The following is a 25,451-nucleotide window of genomic DNA, read 5'->3' as shown; positions in this document are numbered from 1 at the left end:
TAAATCAAAGCACTTACCTACCCAGTTGCAAGAAGTACAGCTCTGCCATGAGCACTGTTGTAGTATGAGTGTGTTAAGAGCCACTCTCACTCAAGATATAGTGCCCCAACGTGAACTAAAACCTCGGTGACTGGATGCCTCTTCCTAAAAGCAGATGATCACACCATAAAATCCCCCATGCATTGCACTGAACAACCAAGAGTCCGGTTTTGAACTCTTTCTCGTAATTATACCCCACTAGTATTAACCTAGATGGCTTGGATATCTGCTTTAGCCTAGTATTTGTGTTGGAATATGATTACCTTTCGTGACCTACATTTCTGACCGTAGAAATAAATGGAAAAGAGAGATTTCTGGTGAAGAAGAGGATGAAGATGGAGGGGAGCAAGGCACCAGTGGAGAGAGTGAACCTGAACCGAAGAAAATTAAAGCAAGAAGACCTGGCCAGAGGAGGTAAGGAGTGCTTGGTTCAGTCGGTCTCTTTTTCTGCATATGTCTTTTCTGCCTGTGCTGGGTGGAGAGGTAATCTCTATTTGTTGCTAAAGAAGGGTTGTTTTTTTCTGCAATATTACCCTTGTTTACGACCTGGTAAACCTAGGACCTACTTACGCTCTTGTCTGCCCATTTCATGCTCTGGTGAGTGATGCAGTGGTTTCCATGGTAGTTAGAGCAGACTAAATCCCCAGGAGTCTAATAGTTGAGATTCGTGCTTTCTTAAAGGCATTTCTAAAATGGATGTTTATGTAAAACACACTGTATTATGGCTTTCTATTAATTCTCATTTCAGAACAGTGGCCAAAACCAGTGTTAAAAAGCCTCACAAACCCCAGCGTGGGAAGAAGAGAAAGAGACCGGACTCGTCCGAAGATGACGATGACGACGAAGATGATGAGACCCCCAAGAGACAAACTCGACGAAGGGCAGCCAAAAACGTCAGGTATCAAGAAGTGTGGGGTTGCTTGATGATGAGAGCTGGCTCGCTGGGAAAGAGGGAGCACCAGCGGGCCCTGACTCCCTGCATGATCCTGCAGAGAGACTCTCCTCTGCCCTGCAGATGTCCACCCGTTGACCGAGATGAGGTTCTTTTGACAGGTTCATGCTGCAAACATCTGACTTCTCTTTACCTTGTTTTGCCATCTGTAAAGGAGGGAATATTTACCTCCTCGAGAAATGTGAGGAGGTTTGCGTAATGTTTCTAAAGTGCTCTCAGATGAGACTAAGAATTACAAATAATAGATTAAAATGAGTAAAATGAGCCGTGCTAGGCTGGACCAATTGTCTTGAGAGTGGCTGATCAGTAATGCCTTGGGTCAGAGCGTTGAGACCTGGTGGAGGTAAAGCATTAGCCATTCCCCAATATATCTTCTCGCCTTTTGGCAGTCCTAATAAAGACTGGTGGTTAAATGTTCATCAAAGATGAGAAGGGTAGTTCTGAGGGCAGTGTAGGCACCCATGCAACCTCCTGATGCTCTGCAACCTCCGTTGTTAAACATAAAATAATCTTTCACCAGATAGAGGAGACTTTCTCTGTTGATGGCTTGCTCCTCCTGCAGGGATTGTACCAGCTCCTTGTGAGGCATCCGGTGTTGACCATTGTTATGGTTTGGGGCAACCCACAACAATTTATTGTCGTTTAGACAATTATTCTATGACCTGATGAACGCTCCCCACCCGGGAAGGGGAATCAGGGAAAAAAACAAGGAAACCTGAGGGCTGAAACAGATTTAATAGAATAAAACTAAATAATTAACATTAATAATACTAAAGAACTAATATTGATACTGATACCAATATAAAATATACAGGGATTATACTTAGCCAATTATACTGGTAGGAAGCTGTGCACTCCCACCCAGCAGGGGACAGCAAATGTGGGACACTGCCACTGCTACGGCTTCGGGAGGAAGGGAAGGGCTCAGGGATCCGGCACCAGGGCAAGAAGTTCTCAGCATAGACAGAAAAATCCTTAGCAAACTTTCTAATTTATATTGAATGTGATGTTCACGGTATGAAATAATCCTGTTGGCCAGCTTGGGTCGAGTGCCCGGGTCTCACTCCTCCCCATCCCCACACCTGGATAGGCTCTAAACCACTGGGACCTTGAAACCCACACACCATAGCTGGCTATAAAGTAAATATTTTCACCAATTCAGACACTAGAGTCTTCTAAAAGTGCAGTTTTCCCAAGCACTAGAAGAGAAATTAGTCCTGCGTCACTCAGACCAGGACAACCACGGTCAGAAAAACTATATGGACAAGATAGAGTATTAGTCTGATAAAGTGTAGCTGTCTGAGTGTCTCGGGGGAAAAATGCTGAATGGCTGACTTAAGACATGCATGTGCTGAACGTGCACTGAACCACAGGATAGATGCTGGAGAAGGCTTGCTCCAGTCTATGCCATTCTGTGTGTTTCTGGACTGGGGAGAATCAAGGGCTTTTTATCAGTTTGGTTTTGATCTTGTTCAGTTACAAAGAGGATGATGATTTTGAGACGGATTCTGATGACCTGATAGAGATGACTGGGGAAGGAGCTGATGAACAACAAGACAACAGTGAAACTATTGAGAAAGTCTTGGACATCAGGCTTGGAAAAAAAGGAGGTGCGTAGTTCTGGAAAAAACCTTTATTTCTGATGTCAATCACGTGCGCTCACAGTTTCTCTTGAGCTGGTGCGATGCTTTTGCAACTTCAGAGTGGGGCCAAGGGTTGTTTCAGTGCTCTTCACCCTTTCCTCTATGCCTCTTATTTATGTCTTCTAGCAGCTTTTTAGTAATTTAGTATTGAAATTGAATTTAGTATTGAAAAACCTAAAATGTCAAGTTTGTGTGCTTAGCAGCTTTCTGACAGCGTGCACACGTTTTAAAGATGCAGTCATTGTTCTGCAATTCTTGCTTTTCTCTTTGAAATATAAAATACTTTCTCCAGTAGAGTCGGTTTTCATAGCTCCATTGGCAAAGTCATAATGGAAATAAAGCCAATGTTTTGTTCTCATAGCCTTACAAAAGTGTTTTTGTAAAACTGAACGGTCGTGAACATTTTCAAGAGATCTTTGAATTACACTTAAAGAAAAGGCATTTACGACAGAGATTTAAAAAGATTCTGTTGTATGGGAAACTTTTGTGTGCCTGTCTTATTGGGTTGCAGAATCTGTAGGATATTCTTTGTGCTGTCACAAAAGACGTATTAGAAAAATAACTTTCTGCTCTAATGCAGTTCATGTCCAGTGCTTGATAACAAAGGTACCAACTGCAGCCTGATTTCTTTTGCAGCCACTGGTGCTTCCACCACAGTGTATGCAACTGAAGCCAATGGCAACCCAAGTGCAGACTTTGATCCTGAAAAAGATGAGGGAGAAGTTCAGTACCTGATCAAATGGAAAGGCTGGTCGTACATCCATAGCACGTGGGAGAGTGAAGAGTCCCTGCAGCAGCAGAAAGTGAAGGGCCTGAAAAAGCTAGAAAACTTCAAGAAAAAAGAGGAGGAGATCAAGCAATGGTATGCTTTACTTCAACCAGTGATTTGGTCTTGGGCAAATCTTTTTTAGCCAGAGGTTTGCAGAGTCATGACTGAAGACATTTGATTTCTTCTTGCAAAGCATGTTTCATCCAAAGCAACTGTTTTCCGTGTGCAAGACTCACATCTCTCTCTGCCTACTGATGAACATCCCCCCTTGTGGAGGTGATGTCTGTAGCCATGGTGTTGAAAGAGAGAGGAAGAGGCATGAAATCCACAGTATCGCCACTTCCCAGACTTAAGAATTGGGATAGCTGTCAACAAATAAATGATGCACAGAATCACTTGGCCCGGGAGATGACATGAGGGCTTGCAGCCTTATTAACCCTTGTTAATTATGGGCTTGTCTGTATGCAAGTTTTTGCATCAGTTTATGTCCGACCTCCCCGGGAACTATGAGGGGAGCTACGGTGTGTTTCCAGAGTGATAAAGCTGGAGTAGCAGCTTCCATCTCTATTTGATTCTGGTTTTGAGACTGATTCTTGCAGCGGAATAACACGTCATTTAACAGGGAGACAGTATGAACATCTATGACGTTTGCTTCTCAGTAATGACTTAATTATATGAAGTTTTAAGAAACGTCATATAAGCAGTAGTCTGCTTCAGTGACTTGTCTGAATGACAGAACTATATAGAAGAACCATATAAAGTAGAATTTCTATATGTGGCTTCCATGAGCATTATGACAGAAGCATTAGAGTGTTTTTTTTTTATTATTATTATTATTTTTTGCATCTAGGCTGGGCAAGGTATCACCTGAAGATGTAGAATATTTCAACTGCCAACAAGAACTAGCTTCAGAGCTGAACAAACAGTACCAAATTGTGGAGAGAGTAATTGGTAAGTGAACCCAACGCTTTTGTAAAGATGTGGGAACTTTAACCTCTAATGACAGCAGAATGAGTGTGTCGCTCTCTCTTCTTCCCTGTCCTCCAGTATCTCTGGAGAAAAAAACCTGGTGTTAAATGTATTTGAGTGTGTGAAATTCAGGGATTTGAGCAGTAGCAATCCAGGTTTACAGACTTGTAGTTAACAATCAATACAAATCGATCAATCTCCTTGCCTGGAGTATGGGGTAATACACTAGTTTCCAAGGGAATTTGAAGTTCTTTGATTTCAGCCTTTTGGATGCAAGGTGTTTGCATCCAAAGCAGCAGTAGAGGCCTGGCTTTTCTGTGACACGGTTGAAGATGTGGTTAGGCTGCAAGGCAGCTCAGGGATTAGATTTTCATGATTACTTATTAAAAATAAAACCAGGACTTACCAAACGCTTCAGTAATATCACAGTCACGTCAATCAGAGACGCCAGCATCCAGTTGCTTTGGGAACTGGCTTGGAGAGCTGTTTAACCTATTTCCATATGATTCCTGTAAGAAAGTCGGGGGTGGCAGTGACAGCCTGCCTGCCCTGCTCCCTCTGCTGGCTGCCTGCGCTCCAAACCCTTCCTTCCCTTCTCTCTCCAAACACAGCTGTGAAGACCAGTAAGTCTGCGACGACAGGACATTCAGATTTCCCAGGTAAAGGAGCATTTTTTGGTCCCTCTAAACTTTTCCTACCGGCTGAGACCTGTCTTGTGGTTCTGTGGGTGGTTCAGACTGCCCCTGTGAACCACACTTGTAGTTCAGCTGCGGAACCACAGTTGCTGAAGTTTGGGCTTTTTTGTATATTTTGCAGCAAACAGTCGCAAAACTTCCTCGAATGACCCCGAGTACCTGTGTAAGTGGATGGGGCTGCCCTACGCTGAGTGCAGCTGGGAAGATGAGGCTCTGATAAGCAAGAAATTTCAGCACTGCATTGACAGCTTCAACAACCGTAACAACTCCAAAACGATTCCTACACGGGACTGCAAGGTTGGCTTGCTTCGCTTCTCTCCCGTCGCTGGGTTTCTTCAGGTTGGGTGATGACGCAAACGGTGGGAATGTGAAGTTTTGTCAGGATAAATTTCAGAGAACATTTTCCCACCCTCCCACTAGTGTTTTGAATGGTTGTTTACTCTTCTTGTATTGTACTTTAGGCAGAGATGTGAATCTCCTTTTGGTTTCGTTTACTCTGTGCACAAAGAGAACGTTGTGTCCCCCTGGGGAGTGGGAGGCTTAATTAATCCTGCCAAGGAGCTGCTTTAGAAATGCAAGGTTTTAATATCAGTTGGATGAAAAAACAGCGCACCTGGGAAAGAGAAAAGCTGCAAGATGCTGATGTAGCGGAGGAGAGGGACGGAGATAATGGGAGAAAAAACAAGAGGACAAAAAAGAAAGTGGATCTTGTTCCATCTAGTGTTCATTATGTACAGCTTGCTGCACTCTTGACTCACAGGGGACTCACAGCTCTGGTCATTAGAACCAGAGGACAGCAGGTGAAACAACACTGTGGAGTGGTTATCGGAACTGCAGACACAAGCACTGGCGAGGAAAATGTGGACGGACTTTAACCAATGAACACATACACGTTCATTGCTGAATTGTCAACCTTACTCTGTCTTTTTCTTCAGTGGGCTTATAGCATCTTCTTTTCCAGGTATTGAAGCAGAGACCGAGGTTCGTTGCCTTGAAGAAACAGCCTTCTTACATTGGCGGTGAGAACCTGGAGCTGCGAGATTACCAGCTGGAGGGCCTCAACTGGCTCGCTCACTCGTGGTGCAAGTACGTATAGGTGCTACGTGGTTCTCTGGTCAATACTGCAAGTGAGCCACGTTTGGTTTATGTCTCCTGATTTTTCTCCCAGTAGGATCTGGCCCTCTTTTCAGGTGAGGTGTTCACCCAGCCTGCGTCAGTGGCTTGAAGGATTTCAAATGTTATCACGCCCAGCTGCATTGCAGGCAATGCAAGCAGAAATTAGATAGAACGTGAACTTAGGAAACCTTGTGCAAAAACAAAAAGCATTTTCCCTGTCTGGGCCTGTTCACATGCTGGACTTGGCTGTTGTGTGAGCCTACAACATATCGGCCCTAATTTTCCATTGCCCTAAGTGAAAAAAAAGGTTTCTGGTTCGGCATGCTTACACACTCGTTGAAGTGTTTGAGAAATGTCCCTCTAAAATTAGGCCACTGACTCCCCTCTCCCTTTGCCTTCGTCCTTGCTTGCCAGTTTGGAGTGATTCTCATCTGTTCCTTTTTGCAAGTTATTGTGCCATGTACAGCCTGGATGTCCCTGGGATCCACGTGGAAGTGTTCAGATGAATGTTTTTGCGCTCCCTCCTTTCTGTCCCTGTCGCAGATTGCTGTTCGTGCCGGTGCACAGTAAACTAGCAGTGGCGGAAACGTGCACTCAGATAGGATTTATGCTTGTTCTCTTCTTACTCAGGAACAACAGCGTGATCCTGGCTGATGAGATGGGCCTGGGCAAGACGATTCAGACAATATCATTCCTGTCGTACCTCTTCCATCAGCACCAGCTGTACGGCCCTTTCCTGGTGGTGGTGCCCCTGTCCACTCTCACCTCGTGGCAGAGAGAGTTTGAAGTGTGGGCGCCCGAGATCAATGTGGTGGTTTACATCGGAGACCTCATGAGCAGGAACATGGTGTGTAATCAGAAAGCAAAAGGTGTGGGGTTGGGTAGAAATACTGGGTGCAACGCAGTAGCTCCTGTGTGGCGTGTGGGACACACATTTCGGAGAGGCTGACGGGCAGTACTGCAGTACCGCAGGCAGCTAGACCTGGTGTACCCGAGCACTTGGGTATAATTCACTACTGCAGGGGCTTTTCTACCTTATTGGCCCTCTTAGAGTGAGCCCAGGGCTACTGGCTTCCCTCAGAGGGGCTGGAAACCACTGCTGCGCTGGGCTGAAACATGCTGCAGTAAGGAGTATAGCAGTGTAAAGGTGCTTGCCTCCTGCGTTCTCAATTATTCGGACGACGAAGCACCCAAATGTTGTGAGTCTAGTGGTGTCAGTAGTGAGATGATGCATTCATTTGGCAGATGAGGGTAATGTCACAACAGCGAGTTGTTTGACCTTATTTTGTTACCTGCGCAAGGGCAGTTGAACCATCTGTGCACTAAAACAAGCTGCTCCTTGGGCATCCGGAGCTCATCGAATAACACCTTGAACAACGGGGGTTTGGAATTGGCTGGAATCTCCAGCTGTATCTACACCTAAATAATGATTGTTAACTCTTTCCTTTCGGTAACGTTGGTAGAAGTTAACATTTGTCTCCTCCCACAGATACGTGAATATGAGTGGATCCACTCTCAGTCCAAAAGGTTGAAATTCAATGCACTTATCACAACGTATGAGATTCTCCTGAAGGATAAGGTGAGTAATGGTCCAAGGATGTTTTTATTTAGACTTTCTCTCGCTTGCAAAGGGTGTAGCCAGCCCCCATCTAGTGGGTTTCACCTCTTTCCTCTGTGGTGATGGAGAACATATGGCTACTATTCTCTTTTGCTTGCCAGTAATGCAAGAGGGAACGTGGGACACAGCTTATAGTGTCTTGTACAGCACGCTTGTGTTATTCTTTTTACTTGTCAGACACCAGGCAGGGCAGTAGCTGGATTTTACCTGGTTTAATTTAGGCTAGTTAAGAGGACAAAACGTAACACTGAACTGCTAGCCACAGTATTAACAACATCTGGATTTTTAGACATAGGAAAAATCTGTCTGCTTAGGAAGTGCTCATCAGCCCCATCAGTGCATCACTGAGTCCTAGCAGAAAACAAAGACCTTAATACTAATGCCAAAAAGAAAATAATAATCAAAACTCCCGGGTTACCTTAACTTTATTGGCTTGTTTGCCTGCTCTCCTCCTGCTGCTCCAGAGGGGCTAGTGCTGCAGCAGGGCCCCAGGGCATGGAGAAAGGGAGGAGGAGGGGGCTGGAGGACGACTGTGCTTTCTGGATAACGCAAAGGTGGATTAAGATAGGTAGACTTGCTGAAAGACTATTCAGATATGGCAGGAGTGCTATACAGCGTGACTGATTTTTCACCTTTCCTTTTTGGAGGAGGCAAAACTAGTCCAGGGCTGGGGCAGGACACCCAGTTGCAGTGCGTTCTGGCCATGGAGAAAAGTGGTGGGGCTTGTCTGACCCAGCATCTCCTCGGGACCTGTTTTTTTTTTTTTTTCCTCTTCTTTTCCTCCAGGCTGTTTTGGGAAGTATTAACTGGGCCTTTCTAGGCGTGGATGAAGCTCATCGGTTGAAAAATGATGACTCTTTGCTGTACAAAACTTTGATTGATTTCAAGTCCAACCACAGGCTGCTGATCACCGGCACCCCGCTTCAAAATTCACTCAAGGAGCTCTGGTCCCTGCTGCATTTCATCATGCCAGAGAAGTAGGTCTCCTTTTGGTCCTTCACAAAATAGCTCCGTGTCCATTCTTGTCCATTAGATAGACTCGAGGGAGCGCAGAAATCCCTGAATTAAATTTCTGAATTAAACTCAGTGGGGTTAGAGCAATGAAAGGGGAACAAACATCGGTGGGGGAAAATCAGAGTTAAATGACTTAATGCAAGGAGTATTTCTGGCAGCAAACTGAATGGGGAAACCTAATACATGTCTTTCAAATCTGTCTGCTGTCTTAGAGCCATCTCTAAAAAGCTAAACTTGTTTTAAGCAATCATCTCGACCATTTCTGAGGTTTCCAGTACATTGTGGTTTAGCCACCCTTGCCAACCATTTTATGGCAGTCTCTGAGAGTATTGCTCAAGGATGGTGCTGTCTAGCCGATTGTTCGCGTGTCTGCATTATAACAAATATTTTGTTTTCTTTAAAACAAAATGGGCTAAGACAAGCAAGCCCCAAAACTCACCAAAATTGTGTTTGACTGCAAAAAAAGAGCTGTTGCCCAAATTCTTTTTGCTGGATCACAGAAAGAGTGAAGGAAACATTTGAGGTCTCCCAAGTGGAGGAGAGGAGCAGATATCTGCATTTCAAAGCATCTGTTGGAGGAAGAAGCAATCTAAAAAAGCCTTCAGGGCAGCGTAATACATAGTCCAGTTGTCCAAGCCCTGCGTAGGGAAAAGTACCGTGGAAAGTTCAGAAACTGCTGCAAGGTAAACGCCAGCGGGAGAGAGCAGAGCAGAACACTGGGAAACTTGGGATTTTGGGTTTTGTGATTTGGGAATCAGTGCGGAGCTCAAAGATGAGATGTTAAGAGGGCACCTAAGCCCAGAGAGCTTCTAGCTTTACCACAGTCCGTTTAGTTTGCCAGGGCATAGTGAACCTTTTATCTTCCACTCTATCTCCATCAAATTGATGATCTCCTGTCTTGTTGTGCAGCGGGAGCGTATCCGGTAGATGATGTTTGGTCCGATAAGACAAGAGGTATTCTGAACCCTCTCTGCTCCTCATTTCTGTTGCTAGATTTGAGTTCTGGGAGGATTTTGAAGAGGATCACGGAAAAGGTAGAGAGAATGGCTACCAGAGCCTTCATAAAGTCCTGGAGCCATTTCTCCTACGCAGAGTGAAGAAGGACGTGGAGAAGTCTTTGCCGGCCAAAGTGGAGCAGATCCTCCGTGTGGAAATGTCTGCTTTGCAGAAACAGTATTACAAGTGAGTCACTTAAGTTACTGTGAGTACCAGTAGAAATGGGCTCATCTTTCTGTGTGTCTTGGGAATATGTTGTCCTTCAGAATGCAGTGTGACAGCCATCACCTGCAGCAGCAGGGGCTTCATGGGTAGGGATCTGAGGTAAGGTCTTGTGGTATTTTTTCCTCTGTAGTAGTCTGGAGATGCTTTTTTAGTGTGATACAGTTGCAGGACAGGCACAGTGGGTTTTTTTGGGGGGGAGTAAAGCACCTCACAAAATTGTGGTGCTGTTTCACGTTAAACTGTAATGATGTCAAGAGGAAAGTAACATCAGGTTTTCTAGTGAGGAAACAGCAGTATCCTGTAGAAGTGAAGAGAGGGGGAGGGAGGGGAGCAGACTGATGCCTGAACAAGATGTCCCTGAAGGTTTTATTCCTCCCAGGCTCCAGCATGCCCAGTCCGCACTGTGGAATGATCCGGACTTTTTGTTTTCCTGCCTGCAGGTGGATTTTGACAAGAAACTACAAAGCTCTTTCAAAGGGAACAAGGGGGAGTACATCTGGTTTCCTGAACATTGTGATGGAGTTGAAAAAGTGTTGCAACCACTGCTACCTTATCAAACCTCCTGAGGAAAATGAGAGAGAGAATGGCCTTGAGACGCTGCAGGTGGGCAGTGTCTTTGGTTACCACCTTTTTTCCTTAACTTTCCTCTTTTCTTCTGTCCTCCCACCAAGTTAAGATCCGGTGAAGCTTTAGCTTCTGCAGCTTCTCCATTAGAAATAGTCCTCACAGCGAAGCCACTTGAATCTCCAGCCCTCTGCTTCCACTGTAGGCAGTGTTTTGTGGCCACCTCGAGTGGGAGGTGCATGCGATGTAAGATCTGTCTCGGATGATTCATTTTGTGTGTGGCCTCTGCTCTGTAAATCCAGATGATTTGATGAGAGACGTATGGGAGAAGCGTGACCCCCAAAAAAACAGATCTGTGCATGTCTCTGTGTAGTGCACGTAAGGGTAAGGTTGGAAAGCATCAGCTGGAATGACGGTTACTTCTTCAGTCTCTGATCAGGAGCAGTGGAAAGCTAATTCTCTTGGACAAGCTGCTGACCAGGCTGCGGGAGAGAGGCAACAGAGTGCTGATCTTCTCCCAGATGGTGAGGATGCTGGACATCTTGGCAGAGTACCTGACTATCAAACACTACCCTTTTCAGGTGAGAAACATCAGCATGGAAAACAGTGGGGTTTACTTGAAAATTCAAGAAAATGCAGAGAGAGCCTGGGCAATGGGGGTCACCGAGCTTCCCAGAGATGGGTGGCTGGGATTACAGGTTGCGCTTACTGAAATACACTGGAGGGAACTGGGAAGTCCCTTCGTTTCAGTGTGGCCTCATCTCTGCAAAACGCCGCCTCTGACAGGCGTTTGGGCTGTGTCCTGTGATAAACCCTGAGGAGAGGGCAGTGAACACAGAGACCCTGGCTGGGAGCCTGTAACGGGAGCTGCGGTGTCACCCGCTGTGTGACTGCTGCCTGAGCATACCCCTCTTCTGCCCTCGCGACGCAGCACGCTAAGGCAGTGCAGTTATTTTTAATTGGCGGTTATTTTTAATGATTAAATGCTCCAGGCGGGGAAGGGGACTTGGATGCAGAAGTTCCTCAGGGCTCCTTTACCTTCTTTCTTTTATCCTTATTGTTGATTTTTCCAGCGCTTGGACGGCTCGATCAAAGGGGAGATCCGAAAGCAGGCGCTGGACCACTTCAACGCTGACGGCTCTGAGGTACCGCAGCTGGGGATGTCCTGCCGCAGGAGGGTCCGGGTGGGCTGCCCGAGCAGCGGGCGTTTATGGCTGAGTCTCAGGTTCTGACTGCCAAGAGAGGATTAGTTGAGTCCCGTTCTTTTTACAGGACCGCAGATACTTTTAAAGACACAGATATAGCAGGTTTTGCAACTAGCCATATTGCTTATTTTAAATCTCCCCCATCCAAAGAACGGGGCTGCAAGTCCCGAAGAGGTTGGGAAGAGCCAGGATTTAGCAATTCTCTCCCCGTTGTCTGGGGAATGAGGCAGTTGCTAAATGATTCTTCCAGTCTTAAACTGGTTTTGGATATGAAATGACAGAGGCAGAAGGGGGATTATGGTGTCGGCAGGCGGTGGGGTCTGGTGTTGGAGGTGAAAATCTCCAGCGTAATAGGAGAGGGCATCTCAAAGCTCTTGTCTGGGCTCGCTGACTCACAGTGACCGGTGCAAGGCACTTGTTGTGTGCCACAATCCGCCCAGCTGTGAGAAATACCTTTCCTCACTCCAGAAGCCTGGACTGGAGGGGGATTCTTGGCTGACAGAGGAGATACAGTTAGGTGCTTCATGATTGTCAGAAAGTTGACAAATAAAAGTGAGGAGGAGACAGCAACGCGGGATGGAAAGGAGCAAGAACGCCCATAGAAGCTGCCCTTTCCCCCCTCCTGGGGGCATCCACGAGGGCTCAGGCATCTTGGCTCTAACCTGGCACCCCGTGCCCTTGTGCGGTGACTCAAACGGTCTGTTAGCTGCTGATCTCACCCCCAGCAGGCTTCAGGCAACAAAAAAAGTACGTGTTTGCCTGCTGCCTTTCTAGGAGTCTGGCGCGCAGCGTGGTCTGACCTTCAAAAGCGACTCCAAGGTGTCCTTGCCCTGTGCTGTTTGTTTTGCTCTCCCATAACGATGCATGCCGGGCCCTTTCTGGAATAGCACACCTTTCACCCCTGCCAGCACCGCCTCACCTTGTGCCTCAGCTTAAAGACCAGCACTTAGCCTGCTCGAGCAGGATGTGGGGGAAGGAAATCCTCCTTCTGCTTTAAGAAGCACGATTGCGAGACCCCTCCCTCCGTTTCCTTGCATAGCTTTGAAGTGATTGCTATTTTACATCCACAGTTACGGGCTGGCTAACTCATGGATGCCTTTCCTTCCCCACCCCCAGGACTTCTGTTTCTTGTTGTCAACGCGAGCTGGAGGGCTGGGAATTAATTTGGCCTCTGCTGATACTGTCGTTATCTTTGACTCGGACTGGAACCCTCAAAATGATCTTCAGGCTCAGGCTCGGGCTCACCGGATTGGACAAAAGAAGCAGGTCAGAAGAGTTACCTGGGTCATTTTCTCAGTGGCTTCAGCGTGTGCATCTAAACGAGCTCCCACCTCATCAGAGCTTCTGAAAATGCAGTCTTTTTGCCCCCAGTCGTGACTTCAGAGAGTACTGCCAACCCAAGGGAAGCTCATTTAAAAGCCAGGAAGTAAAAAATCAGCCCAAATTTGCCAGACGGCAGGTCTTTCTGTTGGCTTTGGGTTCTGGTATTGTTCGAAACCAAGAACCCAACTGGTGATATCACACTTCTCAGCCTATGGACTCTGTTCTTTCTTGTCCTGAAAAACTTAGAAAGTAGAACATCCACCTTTACTAGGGTTTTATTAGATATGTGAAAAGTTTGATGCTAGTTTGGATTTAAAGTGATTGTTTCAGAAGGTTTTTATTCTGTGCTTAGACACACAAGATCTGTGTTAGCCAGCCTGATTTTAACTCGTCCCCCTGAGATATAAAAGAATGTGCGTGTTTTTATTCTAAAAAGACACATCTGTGCACGAAGAGACCATGTCAGCAGACTGGTCTCCTGCAGAACAACCGAGCGATACATCGCTGTGACGGCAGAGCATGTTCTGGTCCAGGAAATAGCTCTGTTCATTTTTTGCCCTTCAGGTGAATATTTACCGCCTGGTCACAAAGGGTACGGTAGAGGAGGAGATCATTGAGAGGGCCAAGAAGAAAATGGTGCTGGATCATTTGGTGATCCAACGTATGGACACCACTGGCCGGACTGTGCTGGACAACAACTCTGGGCGATCCAAGTAAGTGATTGTGTCAGGAGGCAGAAATGTCTGGTACAACATGTGGCATAACCAGCTTCGCCTGCTGGTGTTTCCCAGTATTTATTTGGTAGGATACAGGGCAGAAGGCTAATAAATAATGGCAGCTTCCACTGATTTGGCTTATGCAACAATTAATTTAGACACAACAGATAAAGATGACCAGAAATAGTAAACTAGTTTTAATGCAGTCCTTGCTTTTCCTTCTTTGTCTTCCTCCCAGAGATCACCCTGGTTTGGGGGAACCTGGTGGTGGTCATGGAACAGCTGCAATTTGGCAGTGACCTCAGAGTCTCCCCATTTCCCCCCAGTAGATGGAGGTTTTTCCCTTTACAGTAGTTGTCTGTGCTAGAGCAGGAACGAGATGAGGGACTGAATAAAAAGGATTTTTATATTGCTGAGTAGAAAACTTACTTCTTTCTTTATCAGTAAAAACTTTGGTATGGTTTTGTGCTGTAGCAGTGCTGACTTAACAGCTCAAAACACGTTTTCCTTCTCATTTGTTCTTGCAGCTCAAACCCTTTCAACAAAGAGGAGCTGACAGCTATTCTGAAGTTTGGAGCTGAAGATCTCTTCAAGGAGCTTGAAGGGGAAGAGTCAGAGCCTCAGGTAGTTTGAAATTGAAATCACATAGCTGTTTGTAGTCCTCTGCAGGTCTGCATGGGGGATCTTGTGTCTGCGCTCCCTCTTTGTACTTGCCTTGTGCCTGAGAGCGCTCGGTGCATAGAGCACACGTGAGTCCAGAGAAGCTGAAGGACGAGAGCTCTGGGGTTGGGGGATGAGGGGGTAGAGGAGAGCCTTGTTGTCGGGGGTTAAATAGTAATGGTCACCGAGAGAGTCCCTTGGCTCCTGAGGATTCATTAGCTAGTTATAGCGCAGCCTGCTGAAAGCTCCTCTCCCCGCCTCCTCTGAGCCCTTCTTCAGCATCCTTTTTTGGTTGTTCTCATAGAGAGACAGGAGTCAGGACAGTGAAGTCGAATAGGTCTCTCTCTCCTGCTTCAGCGCAGTGTTTCTTGACAGTTTAGTATTGAGTGCTCTTAATGGCCCAAGTAGCAGAGTTTCCCCTGAGGGAAACAGTCCAAAGTTAATACATCTCATTGTCTGGAATTTTTCCCTGTTGCTCAGCCTTGATGTTCTTTTTCTTCGGTCCTATCACCCTTATTTATACTCTTTTGTACCACTTGAGATAGTTCATCCCTGCCCTCAGTGATGACACCCTGCGGATATTTGCACTTTATTTAGCTCATGTCAGCACAGCGTGTGTTTAGCTATTGCACCCCACGAGTCCGTTCTCAAAGCCTCTTATTTCCCGCTGTGGTCGGCACCCTCCGCTTTATCACTCTCTCTTTTTGACTGGTAGGAGATGGACATCGACGAGATTTTGCGTTTGGCTGAAACACGAGAAAATGAAGTGTCCACCAGTGCCACCGACGAGCTCCTCTCCCAGTTCAAGGTACGGACCCGCAGGCTCTGTGGTGGCATGCGGGAATGTGGCTTCCCACCTCTTGCCACCGTGGTGAGGTCAGTAACAAAGAGGACAAATCAGACCTGGTGAGAGATGACCTGTACAAAGCAGTTTGCTGAAGGGTTGTCTGGGTTTGGTAACTGGGGAGATAAGTAGACCTTAAGTTCATTCCAAGTAAGTGGTTTTGAAGGCTGTGAATAAAATGCAGAATTTACCAAATTTGGAAACAAAACCGATAACTTACAGAGGCTCAGCAGTACTTCTTAAACTGCACGTACTTTCTCAAAAGCTGTTAGCCCAAAGACGTGGCAAGGAACCAGGAATGTAGTGACATAGGGATCAATTATAAAATAGTTATGGAAATGCTGGCAGAATTCCTATGGGGAAGGAGTTGAGGCTTAGCAGACAGCTCTGGGGTATTCCTGCCAGGGGAGGGAATTTCTAAAAGCGTTCCTTTGCTTATGAAAGGTGGCCAACTTTGCAACCATGGAGGAGGAAGAGACCGAGCTGGACGAGCGGTCCCAGAAGGACTGGGATGATATCATCCCAGAGGAGCAGAGGAAAAAGGTGGAGGAGGAAGAAAGACAGAAAGAACTGGAGGAAATCTACATGTTGCCTCGAATCCGGAGCTCGACTAAAAAGGTACGGCCCATCTTGAGGACCTGAGAGGGCAGGAGGCTAGAGCTGGCAAAGGCAACACTCAAGGGAAGTCTTCTTGCCATCTGAGTGCTGCTTTGCCTCCTCCGAAGTTGGTTAGGAGTAAAGCACAGAGGTAGCAGCACACTGCCCTCTTTTTGGCATCATGCATTGTGCCTGTGGTTTGACATACAGTGTGAGGGCCCATATTGGATTAGGTACGACTCATCTTGTCTTAGCAGACAAAATAAAGAGAACCTGTAGTGAGCACAGGGCAAAATGTGCAGATTTTACTGCAGTTTATGCCGTTTTCTGGCTATATTTTTCCCTTGGGCTCTCTAGCTCCCTGGGCTGCTCTTGCCAAAATGTGACTCTTGCAGGCAAAAGAGATGGCAAAATCTCAAATCTTTTTTTAGGTGATACGATCTACTCTAATTCAACAGAAAGCAAACTGTGCAAGGAAACTCTGCTGGGATACAGGACTTTGAGGGGTTATGAAATATTCTCTGGCATAAGCTGGGGAAAAACATTAAAATGAAAACTAGAGAGAAGGATAATTTCATAGAATCATAGAATGATTTAGGTTGGAAGGGACCTTAAAGATCATCGAGTTTGAATCGGATAATTCCAGATTAATTTCTGAGGTGTCGTGGTTTTCAAAACAGCCGAAGGGACTGTGGCACAAAACTATGATAATCAATGTGTTTTAATGTTATCTTATACCTTAGTAAATCAAAATGCCATTGTGAAACTGTTGGGTGGAAGGCTGTAAAGGGAGGATAACCACCAGAGCCTTAGCTAGCTCGAAACTGCAAGGGCGCAAAGCCTCTCTGGGTTGGTTATGTGGGCTGCATCTTCAGGAAGAGATGCCAAGGTGTTTTACAGTCTGAATGTGAAATAGCGCCCGTGCATGGGAGGGACAGTAAAAGTTGGCAGATTACCAGTTGTTAAGTGTACTGCTGTTTTTCTGGTACATACAGGCTCAGACAAATGACAGTGAATCAGATGCAGAAACCAAGAGAAGGCTTCAGAGGTCATCTGGATCAGAAAGCGAAACTGATGATACTGATGACGAGAAGAGACCAAAGCGCAGGGGACGGCCTCGAAGTGTTCGAAAAGATACCGTGGAAGGATTTACTGATGCTGAAATCAGGAGGTCAGTGATGAGCCCAGGAGACAGTTCAGAGAATAAAGATAGAAATCCTATGCAGGTGGAGAAAACCTCAAATTCATCCAGGAGGTGTTCACCTGTAAGCACATCAGTGGGTTAAGTGGAGCCGGTTCATTTGGCCAGCTACTGCATCTTTGTAAAATTCAGTTTGCTCCCACCTGTTGACCTTAATATTCAGGTCTGTGCAAAATGGACTGGATTGTCTTAAGTCAGGCTGCAGTGAAGCTGGTACCTTCCTAAAATTAATCCTTGTAACTGCCCTTCCCAGGACAAGTGGATTGAGCTAATTCCATATTACACGTGAGGTCTTAGTTGCCGTGAGATACAGAGCTGGAGAAACCAAGGACTGTGGCCTTCCTGACATTATTCTGGCAGTAGTCCTGCTGATTTAAGCTTTAAGTGAAAGGCAAGCTCTGGCAAAATGACCCCATGAGAAGCACTGGTCCCGTTGATGCCAGCAGTTGCGTATCCTCTTCTGCACTGTGTCCCTGAAGGCAGCTGGGGGCTGAATTCCAGAGCGTTATTTTCTCTTCATATCTTCTAACTCTTGAGCCTTTCCCAGAGATCTTTGTTTTATGGCTCTGCCCAGAGGTTCAGCCAAAGATGGAAAAGAGGAGGTTGTGAGTTTTCCTTGACTGTCTCTCTCTGAGTTGATGTGTTTGTAAACAGGAGATGGGCAAACATTTCAGGTTGTGGTAGCTGCCCCAAATCCAGCCCTGAAGTCATAGAGAAGAAAGGAGGTGTTGTGAGGTGTTGCAGCTGTTTAGGTATTGTGATGTAGCAGAAAGAGGCTGAAAGAGCACGAGATGAAGAAAAGAAAGGGAAAAAATTAACTCATTTTAAAAATAATCTGTAGTTAAAGCCATTGGGTCTACTCCCAGCACAAGGCACTGCTCAATTGCAGCAACAGTGTCTGACTCTTGCCCTGAAGTTGTGTGTTAGCCATGGCAGTGATTTTCACAATAAAAATAAGACATAAAAATAAATAGCAATCCTTGTCTGCAAACCTCTGTGATGGATTGCACCACATTTGGCTCTTCTGTGATGGGTTGTTAGACTTAGAGCCTGAGCGTTAAAATTACCAATGACATTGATTTAATGACTCTTTTCTTCTTGGAAAAATGAAGTTAATAATTACCAACATGGTGTGAGCCAATGCTTTCTTTCAATTATTTTTTTTAAACTACAGTTATGACTCCTTGTTTCTCTTATTCCCCCTCATCTGTGAAACATCCAACATTCATAATAATGTTGTGTTCTTCTCCAGCCAAGGTCACAAAACTCTTCATGGGGGCTAATGGATTAGGATCCCCAGTCCTGAGTGATGCTTAGCGAATCAGTCTGGAATGCAAGCTTGATAACGTGGCAGGCTGTAATTAATATATTCAGGTGTATTCGTGATATTGGACCCACTTTGTACGGCAGCTGGTTTAGCTTCTGGTTTGGTTTTTTTTTAGGTTTATCAAGGCTTACAAGAAGTTTGGGCTGCCTCTGGAACGGTAAGTCTCAACCTGGCCCTGCTCCAGAAGGTCATTGCAGGGGGACGTTGTGTTTCTACGCACGGCCGTACACACGTTGCTGTGGGTTTGGGATACAACCTCCGCGGCCAGCGCAAAGCCTTGCTGTCCTGTGATCAGTGACCCGAACGCTGCCGTACAGTCCCTCGTGTCTCAGTTGATGGGCACTGGTGAATGCTGGCCAAAAAGCAGCGAGAGCGGTAGTGGCGCGGGGCTGTACGCAGCATCATCCCGCTGGCAGCGTAAGGCCCTTGAGGCACTTCCACTCTGCCTAGAGAGGAGAGAGCGCAGCTGTCTGAGCAGCAAATGCTACCCAAAACGCTTGCCGAGCTTCTCTATGTGTATTAGCTTCGAGACTGAATTCAGAGCATCTTTCTTTTGCTGCTGTATCCCTCTTGAAGGGAAGCAGGGAGAGGCGCACGCTGTCCTGGAGTGTGGGTCTGCAGAGCCTTCCACGTGTGCTGTCACCCAGCGTCAGCGAGGGAGGAAGGGAGATGGGCACGTGTGCTGGCTCTGGAAAGCTGTAGCCCTCGCTGAGGTCTCAGAGCTGAGGCAGGGATTCCCTGCATGTGTTGTCTAAGAAAAGACTGTGTTTTTAGCTGGTTGTACTCTTCTGTTGTGAAACACAAGGCTTGTGTATGGGCCTCGATGTTACTAGCTTCAGCCAGGCAAAGGGCCAGCAGATGGCAGCTTTTGACCATCAAATGGCACTAATATGAAACTGAGAAAGCGTGAAGGAACACTGGACAGTCACAGAGGGTACTTCTTGTGCCCAAGATAGACAGTTCTCTCCTTTGCTTTAGTACTAAAAAAATCCAAAGGATTGGATCAGTTATACTACATCTGCACTGTATTGCACCTGTTAGACCTAAAAAAAAGAGTAAAACTATGTTGTTTCCTGCACGAACTCAACTCGTGCAGGACAGCAGGTTTCATATGTTCATATATATACAGCATTGACTAGTAAAAGCTGTGAAGCAGTTGCTCAGGAAGTGACTGGGAGGAGATATGCTGTATCAAATACAAAACTTGCAATTCTTTTTTCCCCCTTTTCCAGGCTGGAGTGTATTGCCCGGGATGCTGAGCTGGTGGATAAATCTGTGGCTGATCTGAAACGGTTAGGGGAACTCATCCACAATAGCTGTGTGTCAGCAATGCAAGAATACGAGGAACAGCTGAAAGAAAATCCAGGTGAAGGTAAGCAAGCAGGTTGTGTGTTGCTGTTATGATGCTTTTGGGGGAGTTCCATGGAAATGGTGAGAAAACCATTCCCTTGCTGGACAGGGAGGCATGCCACATTGCAACTTAAAAGCAAAGAACAAGCACACTTTGGCCATTCCATCTCTGCCAGGCAGCTCTTGCCAACGGAGGGAAACCCCTGAGTCTTCTGCTCAGACTGGAAAGTGCCATTTGGTCTGTTGACTTCTGCTGAACATGAGTTTTCATGGGAAGAGGCTGAAGTCATCAGCTTATTTATTGCTGGGCCAGAAGGCAGAGCAGATCATATTTAACTGCTCCTGGGATTGGTAATCAAAGTGGTGCTGCGTACTCCGTGGTAGAGCTGGATCCCCAGTTAGCACTTCTCAGAGTTCTCATCAACCACGCTGTGGCTGTCCTTTTGGTTTGGAGCTACGGGGCTCTGGGCTGGATTTCACTCTAGGTCTCCGCCTGTTGCAGCTGAACAAAACTACTGAAGCAACAGGTCCGCTGTACTTTTTAGGGGTATTTTTAAGAAAATGATACTGGGTGTTTGGATTGCAGATCTAAGTGAGTTGGTGAAAGAAAACTTGTATTTTGGGCCTGCCTTAGCAGACAGCCTTATGTTTAAATACAAGCTCGTGGGCAAGGTCTTGATCTCTGTGTGTCTAGACGTTTTTACAGCGGCACTTCTTTCTGTAAGAGTTCTCTTAGTTCCTGTGCTTTATTGCCGAACAGGGAAAGGACCTGGAAAAAGAAGAGGTCCTACTATCAAGATTTCTGGTGTCCAAGTCAACGTGAAATCCATCATCCAGCATGAAGAGGAGTTTGAAATGCTGCATAAATCCATTCCCACGGACCCAGAGGAAAGGAAGAAGTGAGTTTGGCGAAGTGGGCAATGCAGAAAGAGGCTCAGGGAATTTGGATTTCGTAGTGGAAAGAGAATAGCCTAGATATGTGGATTTGCTTTATCCTCCGCAGCATTAAAAGTAGCTCATGTTTGAAATGCCTTCAGGTACCGCCTGACGTGCCGTGTCAAAGCTGCCCATTTTGATGTAGACTGGGGAGTGGAGGAGGATTCTCGCTTGTTAGTGGGAATTTACGAGCATGGTTATGGAAACTGGGAGCTAATTAAAACAGACCCGGAATTGAAGTTATCTGATAAGGTAGGTCGCTTTGCTTGTTGCTTGCATTGGGTCCATTGCAGTGTTCATAGACAACATGTTTGATTTACTCCAGAAACAGATGTTTACATTTGTAACCACTCCAAAAATAATAATAAATAATAACGAGGAAAACAGTGACCTCCATGGAATGTTGCATGCTTGATGGAAAGCAGAATTGTGTTATTTGATTGGCAGTAAATTCTCTCTGAACAGTACCATATGAACCACAGTGAATGATGCAGGAAGAAAACGGTAATGCTGACATGTGTGGTTACATGCACAGGGCAGACGGTGCATTGCGTAATCGTGACTTGATATTTCCTTGAGCATCTCACAAGAAGCTGAGTCTGAATTTCTGCGTGGAAATAATTTTTCACGGATTTGACACCGCTTATGTCAAGACTGGTCTGTGTTAGCTTTGAGGGTGTAGTTACATGACTGGCTATGGCGGCAAAGCCAGCTGGAAAGCCTCCACCTAGTTGCTCTGTTCCTCAGGCATTCCCAGAAGAACTGTTTATGGGGGCCACGTTGAAATGATTCAGGTTAAAAATAAGCCGCCATCCGTTGTGTCAAGCACAATGGAAGGAGAACAAACTGCAGCATAGGGCTGAGGAACTTTGGGACTCTCTACGCCGGCTTTGCTGCCAATATGCTGCATTCCCATGCCATCCCCGCTAGTGCTTTTAGCAAAGATCAGACTGTGGCTGAGAGCTCTCCTTCGTGAAGTTCAGAAAGGCATTTTACGAAGGAAACAGTTGCCTGAGACATGCCACCCAATTTCCAGTGAAGTATGAAGGTAACCATAGGTGGCAAGCTGAGATACTTCCTCCGCAAAGCGGAACCTTGCAGCCTTGTTTTCCGCTAAAAAGTCTGCATCTATACCGTTGCTGTGGCAATGTCTCGGGTTACCAGAGGGGACCAGCCTGCTGTGACAAGGCTGTCACACACAAAGCTGATGTGTCGAGGAGAGCGGACTCAGTTTTGCAACTCAAGGTCCCAAATGTAGTTTGCAAAGGGTTTGTTTTTTTCTTCTTTTTGCACCCTTACAAGAAAGATCATAGAGAATCTAGAGAGCTGCCTTGGGGTCCTTTCACTTCTGCAGAAGGCCGAAGGAGGGATGCTTGCGATAGGAGCTTTGCTTTTGGCTAGCCAGGGAGACTCTGTGTGGGAGCTGGAAGAAATTCTTGAACCTTCTTGTTCCCCCAGAACATGCAGCATCTCCAGCCCTTTGCTGGACCTGGAAGGACTGCTGCTAGTGTGTATCTCTTTTGTCAATAGTTGATATAGGTGCATGGGGGTATATTATTTTTTTTTCTTCTTTATCAAAGATCCTACCTGTTGAGACAGATAAGAAACCTCAGGGAAAACAGCTCCAGACCCGAGTTGATTATCTACTGAAACTGCTGAAGAAAGATCTGGACAAGAAAGAAAACATGAAAGATGGGGAAGAGGTGAGATGTGGCTTCGTGATTCTGGGGCTCTCAGAATGAGTGGTTTGCTGGTGGAAGGAGATAGCCTGCGTTCCCAGGTCACCGAACGTCATCTACGTGAAAGAATATGGACTTGTCTGTTGTCTGATTGCATTGTGATTCTGAAATGATGATTAGTAAGGAACAGGTAATTAATTATTACATTTACTGAAGAACTCGGGCTCATCAGGTTTCCTGCCACTCTGCAGGACCTGCAGCTGTTTGTGAGATGTTCAGGAGATGGGGGATGTCCCCAGGAAGCAGCCGTAGCTATTTGCTTGCTCTGACTTGTTCTGTGTTTTCACCAGGGCAAGCTAAAGAAGAGGAAACCACGAGTAAAGAAAGAGAACAAGGCTCCCAAAGTCAAAGATGAGCATGGGAATGAACTCTCCTCTCCTCGGCACTCAGACAACCAGTCAGAAGAAGGTGAAGTCAAGGTGAGTCAACTTGGTGGATAGTGGCATTTCCAGGTTTCCTTGAGCTATGTTGTTACATACTCACCTTGAGAAGCACCCTTAGCAAATGCCCTGTGGAGTCAGGGGGCACTACGGAACGCGTTCCCACAGGAGACTGGCAAGTTCACAAAAACATAGACGGCTGTCGGTGTGAAAGAAGGACCTTTCCCACACGCTCTTTTATGTTACTGCTTGTAAGTGTTTGGATGGATCCTAGGATGGCCACACGCATCCGCATGTTGACTTGGAAGAAAGGTTGTCTCAGGACAAAGTCTGTTGCCCTTATAAAGGAGAGAAAGAAGAATTGTTTCCCTCTCCTTTTCAATACGTCAGCTGGTGGTGAAGCTGGAGTTTACCAAGGTCACGCTGTTGCTTAGAAAACCTTCTGTCTTTGGTTTGGCTTGTAGTCTAAGGCTTTTTGTTCATGTGCTGATCGGTATCTACCTTAGGGGCTGAGCGTTCTCAAGCGCAGCTGGCATAGGAAAGCAGTGCTTCTCCACGGTTTGCCAGCTAGTTACAGGCTGGGACTCCTCTGTTTTTTATACTCGTTTTTCAAGGGTTGGGTGGGTTGCAGCTGGTTAAGCAAGGCTTTCTGCCTGGTTAAAGAGGTGTGAGGGCAAATTTGGATGGGCCTCAAAAATGGCCTGTGTTTCAAGGATGTCAGTTTTAGGGAAGAAAGCGTACATGAGGTGAGGGACTCCAGCTTTGACTGTGCTGTGACTGATTTTCTAGGAGGATGGCTTGGAAAAGAGCCCCGTGAAAAAGAAACAGAAGAAGAAAGAGAACAAAGAGAACAAGGAAAAACAGACAACCACTAAGAAGGAAAAGGAAAGCGATAAAGAGAAAAAGAAGACAAAAGACAAGAAAGAAAAGGTATGCGGTACTCTCAGGAGCAGTTTAAGAGATAGGAAAGTCTCTGAGCAGAAGGGCAAGCTATGAGACTTGATTCATTAAAGGCCCTGTGTGAACAGACAGCAATGAAGCACTGTGGGGTGAGGTGGTATCCCATTCTCAGCCCTCCTGAATGCTTTTTATGAAGAATTGCAGCAAAAAGTGGAAAAGGCAGTGTATCGTAAAGCTTAATGGAATGTGAGCAAAAAGGAGGAGATTTTGTCGGACTGCCTTTAAAGCACAGCTGTCCCCCTGACAGCGATATGGCCAAATAGCTGATGCTAAGGAAGAAAGGGGGAAGAGCCTGCAGCACTCACATCAAAGTTCTGTTCAGCTGTGATTTATCACAAGGTTGGCAGCTCCTTGTCTGTATTTAAATTCACCCCAAATAACCAAACTGTCCACACCGTCAAGACTGTGAGTTGGCCTTGTTGGCTGCTCAGGACTCGCCAGAATGATTTTTTTCAATATCAGTGGTATGTTGTGGACTAAAATGTCCCTTGAATTTTGGGTACAACTGCCCTGAGGCTGGCTTCAAATTGGAAGAGGGGGTAAAAGCTTCTGTAACAATGACCTGAAATACTTGTCCAAGGAACAGGTATGTACTGCATGCCCAGTGTGTTTTGACACTGAGGTCGTAAGTGCAAACCCCAACGAGCTTTGTTGTGTATGTAGGGGAAAGTTTGCTCTCCAGTGATTTTTGGTATGGATTTGACTTTAAAGCGTTTTGACTACAGATAAGTAATTTAAGTCAAAATTTACACCAACAAGCCATGATTTGAGGTTACTTTCCAGGGGATCTGAGGACTAGTGACATCACATGAGGTTGCAGACCCTCGTAGAGATGAGACTACTCTGAGCTCTGTCCTTTGAAAGGGATATATATTTTTTAGCTTAACCTCTCTTCTAAGTCTTCAACGTAGGTTTTCTCTCCATGAGTATGAATATCGTATTCACGTCCAAAATGTTGACTCTGACTTCTCTCTACTCCCTCAGGGATGACGTAAAGCTAAATAGAGGCATTACAGCTAAACAATTTGAGATCTTGGGAGGAAAGTTGTAGGAGCGGTGCCCCGGGTTTAACAACTGCCAGTAACAATAGTGTGGAGGTTGTTAGTTGGATCACTTGGGATCCTACAGTCTGGCTCATCATGTGATGTGTGTAATTTGTCCTTGTGAAGCCTAAAGGTAGCGAAGCCAAATCTGGAAGTAAAGGGAAGAGATCACAAGGTCCCGTCCACATTACCGCAGGGAGTGAACCGATCCCTATTGGAGAAGACGAGGATGACGATCTGGACCAAGAAACGTTCAGCATAGTGAGTATTTTCCTTGGGAGATGTGGGGGGGCAGTGGCAGAGAGGCCAGCAAAGCAGGCAGGGTGTGTTATCCAGGGATGTGTTTCAGGTGTCAGGGTGTGAGCCCCCTTCTAGTGCCCCACAGCGATTTCCTCTGGCCGGTCTCAGAGCACGGCAGAACATCCCGGTAGGAGAGTTGTCCACCAGCCGCCTCTGTGCCTACTGGCTGGCTGCTGTAAACAGCACTTCAACTGGAAGAAACTTCAAAGCTCTTTCAGCTCCCGATTCTCACCAAGCAATTATGCTGTTGAAGGCTTCGGATAACTCTCT

At 46.1% G+C, this 25,451-nt stretch overlaps 1 protein-coding gene across 1 annotated transcript in view; it reads left to right on the top strand.

Moving 5' to 3' along the window:
* The window catches only part of CHD2 (chromodomain helicase DNA binding protein 2), a 56,209-nt gene that overhangs the window by 27,185 nt on the left and 3,573 nt on the right, over positions 1 to 25,451 (top strand). Inside the window, exons 6-34 of the mRNA XM_009887628.1 lie at positions 346 to 453; positions 788 to 937; positions 2,468 to 2,601; positions 3,271 to 3,496; positions 4,254 to 4,354; positions 4,984 to 5,031; positions 5,189 to 5,364; positions 6,029 to 6,153; positions 6,814 to 7,030; positions 7,673 to 7,762; positions 8,588 to 8,778; positions 9,809 to 9,997; positions 10,477 to 10,639; positions 11,029 to 11,181; positions 11,674 to 11,745; positions 12,922 to 13,071; positions 13,693 to 13,841; positions 14,372 to 14,468; positions 15,220 to 15,312; positions 15,793 to 15,966; positions 16,941 to 17,116; positions 18,589 to 18,630; positions 19,706 to 19,845; positions 20,584 to 20,722; positions 20,861 to 21,011; positions 22,340 to 22,462; positions 22,789 to 22,917; positions 23,668 to 23,808; positions 25,008 to 25,142. Of these exons, the coding sequence (XP_009885930.1) occupies positions 346 to 453; positions 788 to 937; positions 2,468 to 2,601; positions 3,271 to 3,496; positions 4,254 to 4,354; positions 4,984 to 5,031; positions 5,189 to 5,364; positions 6,029 to 6,153; positions 6,814 to 7,030; positions 7,673 to 7,762; positions 8,588 to 8,778; positions 9,809 to 9,997; positions 10,477 to 10,639; positions 11,029 to 11,181; positions 11,674 to 11,745; positions 12,922 to 13,071; positions 13,693 to 13,841; positions 14,372 to 14,468; positions 15,220 to 15,312; positions 15,793 to 15,966; positions 16,941 to 17,116; positions 18,589 to 18,630; positions 19,706 to 19,845; positions 20,584 to 20,722; positions 20,861 to 21,011; positions 22,340 to 22,462; positions 22,789 to 22,917; positions 23,668 to 23,808; positions 25,008 to 25,142 (3,982 nt within the window). The remainder of the gene's footprint in view (positions 1 to 345; positions 454 to 787; positions 938 to 2,467; positions 2,602 to 3,270; positions 3,497 to 4,253; positions 4,355 to 4,983; positions 5,032 to 5,188; positions 5,365 to 6,028; positions 6,154 to 6,813; positions 7,031 to 7,672; positions 7,763 to 8,587; positions 8,779 to 9,808; positions 9,998 to 10,476; positions 10,640 to 11,028; positions 11,182 to 11,673; positions 11,746 to 12,921; positions 13,072 to 13,692; positions 13,842 to 14,371; positions 14,469 to 15,219; positions 15,313 to 15,792; positions 15,967 to 16,940; positions 17,117 to 18,588; positions 18,631 to 19,705; positions 19,846 to 20,583; positions 20,723 to 20,860; positions 21,012 to 22,339; positions 22,463 to 22,788; positions 22,918 to 23,667; positions 23,809 to 25,007; positions 25,143 to 25,451) is intronic.

Source organism: Charadrius vociferus, unplaced genomic scaffold, assembly GCF_000708025.1.
Source record: "Charadrius vociferus isolate BGI_N301 unplaced genomic scaffold, ASM70802v2 scaffold190, whole genome shotgun sequence".
NCBI lineage: Eukaryota > Metazoa > Chordata > Aves > Charadriiformes > Charadriidae > Charadrius > Charadrius vociferus.
Note: the sequence above shows the minus strand (reverse complement) of the source record. Positions and strands in the feature narration are given on the sequence as shown.